The sequence below is a fragment of the Paralichthys olivaceus genome, chromosome 23 (assembly GCF_024713975.1).
Source record: "Paralichthys olivaceus isolate ysfri-2021 chromosome 23, ASM2471397v2, whole genome shotgun sequence".
NCBI classification, from domain to species: domain Eukaryota; kingdom Metazoa; phylum Chordata; class Actinopteri; order Pleuronectiformes; family Paralichthyidae; genus Paralichthys; species Paralichthys olivaceus.
The window spans coordinates 7,832,562-7,845,001 of NC_091115.1; the positions used below are offsets into that span (position 1 = coordinate 7,832,562).

The window sequence follows — 12,440 nt, forward strand, 5'->3', positions numbered from 1 at the left end:
TGATACAAGTGTTCAGTTTAGCTCAAGGATGAACGGATGTTGGTTTTAATTTATATTTGAATTTGGTACAAATGATCATTTGGAGTCATGGATCACGGAACTGATTAGACTTGGTGGTCGAAGGTCAAAGTCACTGCGACATTGAAAAACACGTTTTTGGTTTTGTGAACACATCTCAGAAACACCTTGAGGGAATTTTGTTTAAATTTTAACCAGTTGTCACTCAGACTCAAAGATGAATCGATTCGATTTCAGTGGTCAAAGGTCATTGTGACCTCATGTGAGTCTGGAAGCATACACCCGCAGGGCAGTAATTCAAGTTATTCCCATGTCATGCTTCAATTTTATGCTCAACACCGTGTTTATGTTTCATGTTATTTAAGTTCATTGTTATATATTATCATTACAAACAGCTATATAACCTGTACACCATTAAATATTTGGGTTCTTTAAATTTTTAATATTATGATTTTTATATTGTTTCACATCAGAACAAATAAAATCTAATTAGAATGTGTTTGATGTATTTCAAGTCCAACTTTTACAGTAGGTCACACACATCATTTTGTGGGAACTGACAATGACGTAACGTTCTCCCTCACCGCTGACACTTAATCTTATCACAATCTACACGTCTAACCTAAATTCTTACATAAACCATAAAACCTAATTAAATGTCCTCACGGTCTAAAAATGTCCACAAGAATCAAATCCGTCCTCGCAAAGATAGAAGTTCACACAGAGCAGCCTGTTCACTCTCGTGGTTTGTCTGTGTGTGAACTTTTGTACTTTTCCTTGAACCGGCCGCTGTGTTGTTCTATAGCTGGAGAGCGTCTATAGTGTTTTAGTGGTTGTGAATTTTACATCTCATGCCAGGAGGTATTACGTGTCTAAAATCACTGTTGGCTGTTAGATCCTGTCAAAGCTGCCATGTGCATAAAGTTTAATGTGACTGTTATTGGTATAGAAACTTGATATTGAGTGACTGTGAGTGACTGTTGGAGTGGAAGAGGTGATTTTTAATTCTCTGTCTGCTTCTCTCTTTCCATCACTCCTTTTAATTTACCTTTCTACTCTCCCCTACTTTTGACCTTTTCTCTTTCTGTCCCTTTAACTTTCATCCCTCCTTCATCCTCTCCTCTTCCTCATCCCTCTCTGAGTTCAGGAGCGAATCATCGAGCGCTTGAAGGAGCAGCGGGAGAGGGAGGAGAGAGAAAAGGGAGAGGAGATGGAGTCCAGCAAGAAGGAGCTGAAGGAGTTGAGGGAGAAGGTTTCCCAGCTGCAGGCTGACCTGGCTGACCGTGAGGTAGAAGACACACACACACACACAAACACATATCCATATCTGTGCTGTGCTCTATCTCTGTGTCTCTGTCAATGAAACACATTTGAGCTATCACTGTAGAACAGACCTTGAATCCTCCCAGGGTCCTCGTGCTGAAGGACAACAATGATAAAACAGTCACGTCTCCTTGACAACCATATGCAAAAACACAACCAATGGAAAACAGTGACGGGAGCTGAATTGTTCTTGTTGTGACCCACATGATTCATACAAAACAACAGAGCAGAGGCAGAGCATGACAAAGCATTTTCAGAGGCTGTGTTCTCTCTATTCATTGTGCAGTGGTTGGACTGCATAATTAACCACTGCAGGAAAAACAACATTTGGCAAAACTGGATTTTATTTTAAATTTATTTGAACACTGTGTCCCTCAGGATACATAAGCAGATGTAAGCCCAGTGTTAAGAAATCTAAATTTGTTTTGTCCACAGCACCCTTTAGTCTTTAGGCCTGTGCCTTGTTCTTGTATACATGCTTCATTTCTTATTGTATTTATAAATGCCATAAAATTCAGTCCTGTATTTGATCCAATTGGTTCCAATTCACTTTTTACATGTTGTTTAGTGTCAAGTGGAGATTTAATAAGTCCCTTTACCGACACACGCAGACATACACACCAGAGTGTGGTTTGCTTTGAATTTTCTTTCCCGAGCCAGAGAGGGAATTAGCCAAGCCCAACCACAACCTGACAGGTATTCTGCTGCATTAAAAATCAAGTATATCGCCCAGCCAACATGACCAAACCCGACCCTGACCAGAGTGTCATTTCTGAACCCACTCACCAGGTCTTAACAGGCTCGGGTCGGGTATCCACTCTCTACTACAGTCAGATGCTTAAGGAAAACTATCTTTAGTTGTGTGGAGACAAATAAATTACATTATATCACTTAACTTTATGTTATGGAAAGGATCAGTTTGGCAATGATAAAACAAGTTTGATCACTGTCGTGCTAAGAATTAGATACGTTTAATACCACTGTTGTGTCTGTAGCGAAACATGTAGCCACACACAGGAAGGTGGTCCCCATATAAGCACATATTTTTTTAACCTTCGGACAGAGCCAGGCTAGCTATTTTCAGTCTTTATGCTAAGCTAACACCTGCCGGCTGCAGCTTCTTAAAATGCTTATGCTGGAAAAAACATTATTAGGTCAAAATAACCTGTTTCTCTGCCATTATTTAAGTTTCAGAAATACATGTTGAAACTTAGGCAGAAAACAAGCATTCCTCTCTGCACTGCTAAACACAGATGTGGGGTTTTGTCTGACAACTGCAATATATATGGCGACCTAAATATAATCAGAGTTAGCAGCGAGGTCCCTCTGACCAAAGCCCAGTCAAACATGATGATCCCTAGTCTGGAGTTGGTATTGTCAGTCAAGGGTAAAATTACATGTCTGAGCGTCGGCCCTTCTGGTCCTGCTGGTTTCTGATTCACTGCCCCTACCAAAAGAGGAAAAGACCAGAAAAGAAAGGGAGTGAGAGACTTCACGGATGGAGGGATTGAGCTGGAAGAGTGAGAGCAGAGACAGGTCATGGGAAAAGGTTTTGTAGAACAAGGTACAGAGACAGTATCCTAACTGTGTAGGGGGAACTGCAAGGATAACGCCAGTTTCTTTGCGCTTTGATATAGTTTTTATCATAGTAGATCAGATTTTTTTATTATAACAACATTAATAAATGACCCTAAACAACATAAGCCATAAGCACAAATGAGGAAAAAATAATACCCAAGTTGGAATAAACCACCGTTATCCTATAATGAGGGTTAGTGCCGACACTGCTGCAGCCCCTAATGTTCAGTAAGCGGTTTGTGGTCTTCACTCCATTACTCCTCTCCTTTTTTTGCTTTCTTTTCTCCTGCAGACATCTGTGTTGGACCTTAAGGAGAAGGCGTCCTCTTTGGCTTCCTCCACTCTGAAGAAGGACAACAGGCTGAAAAGTCTGGAGATCAGTCTGGAGCAGAAGAAAGAGGAATGTGTCAAACTAGAGAACCATCTGAAAAAGGTTAGAAAAGACCATAACTCAAGGGAAATACCTTATTAATCATGTAATTACAAAAACGTAAAAACAAGATGTGTCCACAGAGGTAATTAGAGATTTTTAGCACGTTTGTTTGGACAAAAACACATTGACTGAATTGCTCAGTGATGGCCATGAAGGTTCAATTAAACATCACTCATCATGTGAATCTCTGTGGTGGAGAAAGCACACACTGTACAGACAGAAACACAACTGAATGGAAGCGGGCAGTTTTACACTTAAGATCCTCTCATCTCACTTCTTCCCTAAGTTGTTTTCCCGTAACTTTTTTCCAAGAGACAGATGACTGCTGTGTGTGTGCGTGTGTCTGAGTGCATGTGTGTCTGTGTGTGTTTTCATATCACATATTCTCTCCCACACAGCAGCCCATAAAATGGTGTGTGTGATGGCTTGCTGACAGCGTTACAGTCATTTTCACAGAGTGGAGAAGACAGCACCACCACCACACCCTGAATTTGTATGTAGGTCCGTGTGTGTGGGTGTGTGTGCGTGCATGTGTGTGTGTGCGCGCGCGTGTGGGTGTGCATGTGTGTGGTGTGTGTGGTGTGTGTATGACAGAGAGAGAGTTAGAATGTGTATGAAGGTGTCAGTGAATTTCTGCTGTGTCTCTCCAAGTTTATTTCTTAGTCTCTTTCTGTTGCCCTGGATGGGAATAGAAGACAGAAGACTTATGCCTGTGTGTGCAAATTGATTGACATTGTGTATGTGGCATTGTGTGTGATGTTGCTTTTTTCTCTTTCTTATTTATCTTTCACTCCTTCTCTGTTCTCCCCCACCCAGATATTCTTACAGTATCGTCAGACACCCAAACATTTCCTCTCCACAAAAAGACCTGAAAAACTGTTGTGCACTTCCAAAACTAATAGAGTTTATGCATTGCAGGACCAAGACGTGCACACACACACACACACACACACACACACACACACACAAAGTCAATCTGTCCCAAGAGCAACATTTGCTTCTGGGAAACACACACAGCTGTTCTAACCTCTAAGCTGGTTATAACTCGTTTTTTTGTCTTTGTTTTATTTAATTTCTTTTTTTTTTTTCTTATGTTAAATTTTTGTTTACTCATGTTTTAATCTTTATACAAATCAACATCATGTGAGTTAGCATGTTCATTCATAAACAAATCTAACATAACCAACATAGCCAACATAACTGCTGAATAAACACATTTATAACTCAGTCCATTCCTTTTGACTGTATGTGTATACCATCAGAACTATTTACATCCCTTTGTTTAGTGGTAATTGTCATATGTTACCATGCTAACACACTCTACTAAAAGGGTGAACATACTAAACGGTAACTACTAAACAGGCCTCCTAGCTTCTTTACCTGCTAGCCTGTTAAAATTGCCATCAGTGGTCCATCGTAGCCTACAGCCTCACAACCTTGGCTGCAGACCCTGCTGCCTTGTTTACTCGTTTTTACTGGAAATTATGCTCATTTTATTCCTTCACCTTTAAAAATTAAGAACTAAAACAAATGAATACATGTATTTTTAATCAGAAACAAATGAGCCCTAAATGTATACATAATTCATGAGATTCCTGCGCTTCATAAATACTCTTTGTTTGTATTAGCCAGGCTTGTTATTACACACCTTAATTTCATTCACCTGCTTTAACTACCCTTTTAATGTAAAGCACATTGAGCTGCATTTTATCCTATGAAAATAAATAGTTTATTATTATTATTATTTGATTATTTTATAACTGTTGAGGCCACATTTTATTAAAACTGGTCTGGGATTATAAACCGATTCTTCAACAAAGTCACTTTCATCACATCCATCCACCACATCCTTAACACACATTCATATTGGCCCATTCTTCTTCAGAGTGAACTTATTGCCTTCATCAAGTGTTGGTCACCACGTTTTGAAATCTAATACACTCAGTTTATTTTTAATATATAATTTCTTTTCCAGGTGCAGAGTGCAGCAGCAGAGTCAAAGGCTAGCACTGAATTCTCTGAGCGCATCTCCTGCCTGGAGCAGGAAGTGACCCGGCACAAAGACGATGCTGGGAAGGCCCAGACCGAGGTGGAGCGGCTGCTGGAGATCCTGAGGGAGATGGAGAATGAAAAGAACGACAAGGAGAAAAAGATCCACGAACTGGAGAGGTGAGGATAAATTGACAGGGAGGGGGATGGAGAATTTGAAGAGAAAAATCCTTAAAAACTGAATTTCAAGTTCCTGCATCACTATACATCCTCTATTAACTTAAGTCAATAGAGGCGAACCAAGGCTGTCATCACTTGTTAAAATTATTATTAATGCAGACTAGACTATGCCTTGTTTTCCATTTTCCATTCAATTCAGGCTAAATTACTAATCCTTTAGTTTTCTCTTGTTCTCACCGTTTTCTCTCCTTTTTTCTTCCCCTTACTCCTTCAATTCCTACTTAATTTCTTCGGTCATCACTCATCTATTATTATGTTCATCATTTTACCTTATTCATGTGTGTGCACGCATAAATGAATGTATGCATCCATGTGATTCTGTATCTGTGTGAGTGGGTTTTTGTTTGTTTGTTTGTTTGTTTGTTTGTGTGTGTGTGTTTGTGTGTGCGTGCCCATCCCACCTCAGAAACCCCTCTGCTTCTCATCTGTGGCGTTCTCAACAGTCGCGAAAACAGGCCCCCGCCCCCGCTGCGTCTCAGCAGCCTAAGGGGGGTCTGGTGTGGGACTACCTGGGCACGTGAGTGGCTGGCGGCCCTGTCAGTCAGTTAGACCGATGCACGGCACAACTCACTTTGCTTGTCAGAGGGCGGGATATGAAAGCACAATGATAGCAAGCACTCCCATGTGGAAAAGCGTCTGTAATGAAACACTTTGTAATTACTTCAAAAGTGAATTGTGGTGAACTGTTTTATTCCAAGTACCTCAAGTATCCAGCACCACAGGAACACGCCCTGCCATCTTAGATTAAATACATGAAGGAAATATGTAAATGTAGACTCATCAGAGGTTCCCTCATCAAGATTAGAATATTTTCTGACAGCCTCTGACTAGTATAGTCACATAGTAGTAATTCATCAACTTAGATGTTAAATAATACAAATCATTACTATTACATCTTTGAATTTTGGACTTTAAATTGGATAAAATAATCAATTTGGTGTCACCTTAAGCTCTGGGAAATTAAAAATGTTTCACTATTTTCTATAGATGTAGTTTAACTCCGGCCTTGTATAACTACTGTGGATATTGTTTGAATGGATATTATTATATTATTATCCCCCCCGGTTTAAAAAAAAAAGTAATCTCTTCGACCTTCGCTTTCCGAAATAGCTCCATCAAGATGAGATTACAAAACCGACAGCTAACGCTTAAACAAGCATGCTACAACCATGATCTGTCAAATACGAGAGACGAAGTCTGTGGTCCAAGTAATATTGGGAAACTCTGACGCCTGTGAATGATGGTAATGTGGCGCAGTGATGCTAAATTTAGCTTTAGACTTGTAATTAGACCTTGCAGTGCAACCCAAACAGAAAAAAACGATATATGGTTTGTTGTTGTTGTTGTTTGCTCATAACACGAAGCAACAGTGGGCTTGCACGAAGAGGTTTAAAATCTGCACTTTGGAAGGCGTAAAAATAATCAAAATAATTGTTAGTTGCCACCCTAAAACCAATTTTTTCACATTTCTTTACAAAAATAAATATATTTGACCTGTCAAGAGATTTCTCCTCTTCCACATGGGACGAAGCTGAGTATGTTCACTAATATTCACCATCAAAGAGTTGCAGCATTGGATCAGTATTCTCATGCCTCCATTGTGGCTCACTTGGCCTGTTCGCTGATCGGAAAAAATTCCCCCACAGATCATTAATCGGCGCTAGTTGTACTCTCTCACACGTCTGGGCCATCAACAGAAGTTTTTGTCATCTGTTGTAGTTGCAGTGTGACGAGCCAAACTGCTGTGAAAAGTTTGTCAAATGAGGGCGAGGTTTGGCACCAGAGTCTTTGCTGTGCAGCCTGAAACTCTTTGAGCCTCTGCTCCTGTCAATGATGCAACTCTTTCATTTAGTGGCTCTGTTTTCACGCTTCACTTTTGTTTTACTTTCAGCTGCGGATGCTTGACTCGCAGAGTTTAACACGCTCTTTTTCTTTCATTAGGAGTCTGGACAATGAATTCACTGTATTTTTTTCATATTAACAGTAATGATATGTTTGTTTCCAACTGATTTTCTACTTTCTGTGTAATTTTGGATCAACCTGTCCGTCCTTTGCTCTTTACGTCTGCTGATGTTCACTAAATCTACCTAATTAGCTCGTCCTAATCTCTCTTCTCTGTCAGTTTATATCAGATTATATGTCTGCCTGCATGTCTGCCTGCGTTTACCTGTCTCCCTGAATATCTGTCTGTTGTTCTGCCTGTGTGTCCTTTTATGAGCGTCTCTGTGTGGGCTAAAAAAAATCAACTTCTCAAAGTAGTTTTTCATAATGTGGCCAAGAGTTCAATAACAACATTAACAAACAGTTTAAAGTTGACTGAGAGGTTAAATTTGGTTGTGTTTTAGTTAACTTTAAGGGTTAGATGTCTAAGAACGCTCTTTGGATATAAAGAAAAACTGGTCTGTCTTTCTGTCTGTTTGTATCTTTGATTTCTGAACTCTCACATGCTGCCTGCCTGCTCCATCGCTCTTTCTGTCTCTTTAATCTTCCTTAGACATGATCTCTACTCCCACTCTGAAGTCCTCACCCCCACCTCGACCGCTTTGCTTTTTGCTCTCTGTCTGTGTGTTTATTAGTTTGACGGAAAGACTAATGGTTCTTAATGATTTTTGGGGGGAGATTCAGTATTTCCTCACTGTGTCTCCGTCTGGACAGAAGCAATGAACTATTAATAATTCAGCACCTGCTGACTTAAAAGTCATGGATTTAAACTGGACCTGTGTGTGTGTATGTTTAGTCTGCCAGTAGCCACAGATGCAGATTTGCAGCAGTTCTAAGTTTGAGGATAACATTGTAATGTAATTTAAAAGTGCAGATGGGGGTTTATTTAGGATTTCTTACATGATATGTCTTTGAAGGGTTGTTTCCCTCTCCCGGTTGACTATGATGAAATAAAGGCCTCTCAGTGACTGTATGTAGAGCTTATATTAGAACATTCGAAGATAATTTTCTTTAGCCGTTGGATGTATGACAAGGGAAGCAGTATCCCTGGTTAACTCAAAACACTGTGGTTAAGCTTTAAAGGTGCTATATGAAGCATTTGCTATTGCTACAGAGCCAACATTAGCATTAATAGCTGTTTACTTTCCAGTCTAGAGGAAATGTTCAACATCAAAAGTAATTTTTTTACTTGCCAATAACTGCGAAAAGAGCTCCTGCACACTGTCCAACTTGCAATCAGTGATTTATTTTTGCTGCAACGTTTCGGTACTAGACTTTCATCAGGCAGAATAACAAAGTATAATGATAGAATGAGTGATAAAAGTGACATCATCAAATGTTTTGCAAAACACTTTCCTAGTCAAGGATTATTCAACGAGATTATGAATTTATTTCCTTCAATTTGAATGAAAGGTGGAGGAATACGACCATGAGGCGGTAATTTGTTAGTTCATTCAACAACATACACATCAAAACCTACTGTCAGTGAACCTCTGCGCCATTTTAACCTAACTCCTATGTTGTCCACAGATGTCTTATGCATGATGGTGTGGAAACCTTTTAACAAGAATTGTTTTTTAAACTTTTTTATATAGTCATTAACTAGGCTTTTTTAACCCAGAAGCATTGGGCCTACTAATACAGACTTTATCCCAGGGCTACATAACCCTGCCGTAAATTTTAAGACTTAGCCTGGAGCTAACATATATGTCAGAAGAGTATAATTTCGCCTTTAGCCAACTCTAAGCTTGGCACCATGGCTAACCCTGGGCTACGAGTGAACACTGGGAGCGTTACTAATGAAAAGATCAGATGTGGGTAAAATAAGAGTAAAAATAAAGCCTCTGTCGTTCTCCTCTAGTGTAAAAGCAGCTGTAATGGTACCAGGTTATTTATTTCAGTAACTAGGATGGTAATTGGAGCAGACTGGGTGACTTCACACTGAGGGGAAATGGAGCTGAAAATCTGCCCTGATGGCCAAAATAAAGGATTTGGATGGAAGAGTGGAAAACAGAGAGAGAGGGAAAGAAAGAGGAAAAGGGAAGGTGGTGGTGGATGGAGAAAAACTGTGAAATAACGTGTGGAGACATTGGGAGAAAGAAGGAACAGTGGAGGCACCGTAGTGCCGATAGAGAAACAGAAAATGAAACTGACAGAAAAGACTGGCAAGGGAGAAAATGGAGAGAAAATTAGAGAAAGGGGAAAGTGGTTTGGAGATATGTAGAATATAAACCTGAGTAATGGGAAATTAGTGAAGTTTATTGCGTGTTATATTGTTCTGTAATGGACAATTTGTCTCTGGCACGCTGACACTTGTGTGCGTTCCCAGGCATAAGCTCACCCTGGAGTTTGGGCTGTGCCAGTTTCAGGAGGAGTGATTGCGTGGAATACTTTTGGGGCCGACCAAATTAGGAAGTAAATTTTCTTCAAATTTCATATCTTAACGTTTGCCTGTCGTGTGCCTTTTTAATAGACTCTTCCACTTTTCTACAATCTGCTCACTGTCCAAGTGACCCCAGCAGGAAGCCAAAGAAGTGGTCTGCAGTGTCCAAACTATTGAAGAAGAAATAATTGGTAGTGATCGCCGTCTCAGCGTCTGCTTTGATTGGCTAATTGCTCACTTTCCATGGGTTGTTATTGCATTTTCATGTGTTCCCTTAAAGCGTAACTTCACCCCTAGGTTATGGCTAAAGTGTCTTTCCCTGGAGATTAAAAAAATTCTTTAGAACACACTGCTGGGAGGCGGGGCTAAGACACAAAAACGTCATACCAGTTAGCTGGCTAAAGCTAAGTTATCTAGGTTGTCTAGATATGAGAGACGACTCCAGTAGTAGCACACACACTTTTGTGACAGAAAATGGCATATAAGTAGCAGGTTTTTCGTCTCCAGGGTTTCCTGACGGCCAAGACCATCAAACTGTGTGTGTGAGACCGCTGTGTCTGAAGACATTGAGGGGCAGAAGAAGATGAGATACGTCTCTGGATGGTAGAGGATGTGTGGTTTAGGTTTTTAGTCTCAGGATAGATTTGAAAATAAGTAACGCTCTCCAGATTCCCTGTCACAAGCTGGTGTCGGGGAGGGGCTATCCATCTTTGATCAGAGGGTGTCACCTTTTCAAATATATATAAATGTCAAGATGCAGAGAAGCATGAGCCATGTTCAACCCGTAGATGTAATGTTTTTTCTATCAATTTGATTTTAAATATTATTGGAACCAGCATTAATGTTTCATTAAAGAACAGTCATATAATCTAGTTGGATTCAAAAACCCATTTAAGTCTGTAGAGCTACCATAAGGTGAGTGTATGTCTAAGAAATGCCTGCATTTGACTGTTCTGTCTGTGTGGCCGTCTACCTGCCTGCCCAGCTGTTTGCCTGGCCATGTCCTGTCTTCCTGTCTGTCTGTCTGTCTGTCTGTCTGTCTGTCTCTGCCCTGTCTCTCATCTCTTTCCTCTTTGAAGGGTGATCAAGCTGACTAACCTAATGCTCAACTCCTCTTTCTCCTCTCTCACCTTCTCCTGCTCCTTCTCTCTTTCTTTTATCTTTACAATGCAACACTGTCTCCCGCTCTACCCAGTTTTGCCTCAAGGTTAGTACTGCATGCCTATTTTTCTTCCATCCATCTTCCATCACTGTCTCTCTCATCTCTCTCCTTCATTGTCATACTCCTCGTCCTTGCATCGAGACGCTCTCTCATCTCGCTCACTCCGTCACAAACTCTTTTAATCATTCTCATCGTGTCTGTCTGTCTTTGAGGGAGACACCTTGACTCTCCCCCTGCTCTTGTTCTCTGACACATTGCTATATTTCAAGAGGAAACATTATTGTCTCGTTCTTTCACCCTTCATTTAAAACTCTCTGCTAGTCTCATCACTACACCAGCATTTGAACTTTTAATGCTAGCGCTGACTTTAATAACTTTAAATTTGAGGCTCCCACAGCAAACAAGCAAAAAACGTTGCAGCGGCGAGTTTCCATTATTAACTTGGACAGCTGTGAACTTTTGCTCAGAGGTCTTCTTACTTCTGCTGGGTTTCTGTCTTTGTGGCTGCTCTAGAGAAATCACTCCAGAGTTTGTTAAGCGGCTGAGATGGCCTGGGATTCGGCTCAAGTTGTGGGGAACCATTTTTCATCTGTTCCACTCGTAGTTCACTATCTTTCCTGGCCTGTGTCCCCGTGTTTGACTCTCAAAGTTGTCATGACCTCAATTAGACCATTAACTCTTTGTGTGGGGGCTGAGAGGAACAGTTAACATTTTGGGAAACAAGCATAGTAACATTCTTCTGGAGAATTTGGAGAAAATATTGATACCACTATATTTTCTGTACGATAAATACTTAGGGATAGTTAGCTTGGTCCAAGATTGAAAAACGTCCATCTTTTATAAATCTATGGTCTATACCATTGATCATTGTATGTAAAGATGGACAACATGTCTCCAGTTCCTTTCACTATATAGCAATTAAGGCAAAATATTGCTGCATACAAATGCTGCCATCTTGCACCAATGACGCCACAAAGAGCTGGAGTCTGTTAAGAAGCTTCCAATCCGTCAATCATGATTTTTAACTTCGTTGTTATTCCATCAGAAAACTCAATTCAAAGTTACTGGGAAGACAACTGCCTAAAATGACAGAAACCATATTTAAGAAAATTTCATTTAATTTGTATTTTGACTTTTTGAAACATAGGAGACAGGATTTATGACCTACACCAGCCACAAGGGGACAATCACAATAATTTGGCTTTACTTTTGGCGAGCCGTCGTGTCGTCGATCTTCATATTCAGTCTATGGTCTTTACTCAGAAAGTGACTGTAATGAGATTTCAGCATGCAAAACCCTGACGTCTGAATTGGGTCTTTTCTAACAGACATATTAAAGTCATATTGAAATGGCTCTGACCGACACATTGTGA

General features: G+C 40.3%; 1 protein-coding gene across 7 annotated transcripts in view; it reads left to right on the forward strand.

Annotated features, from left to right (window-relative positions):
* Window positions 1–12,440, forward strand: part of LOC109632865 (ELKS/Rab6-interacting/CAST family member 1-like) — a 106,087-nt gene that overhangs the window by 33,319 nt on the left and 60,328 nt on the right. For all 7 annotated transcript variants that reach the window (XR_011240110.1, XR_011240111.1, XR_002202968.2 and 4 more), the window contains 3 exons: window positions 1,166–1,306; window positions 3,212–3,352; window positions 5,328–5,521. Coding sequence is in view for 4 of the 7 variants with exons in the window: in XM_020092376.2 (XP_019947935.2) it covers window positions 1,166–1,306; window positions 3,212–3,352; window positions 5,328–5,521 (476 nt within the window). In the remaining 3 variants the exon portion in view is untranslated. The remainder of the gene's footprint in view (window positions 1–1,165; window positions 1,307–3,211; window positions 3,353–5,327; window positions 5,522–12,440) is intronic.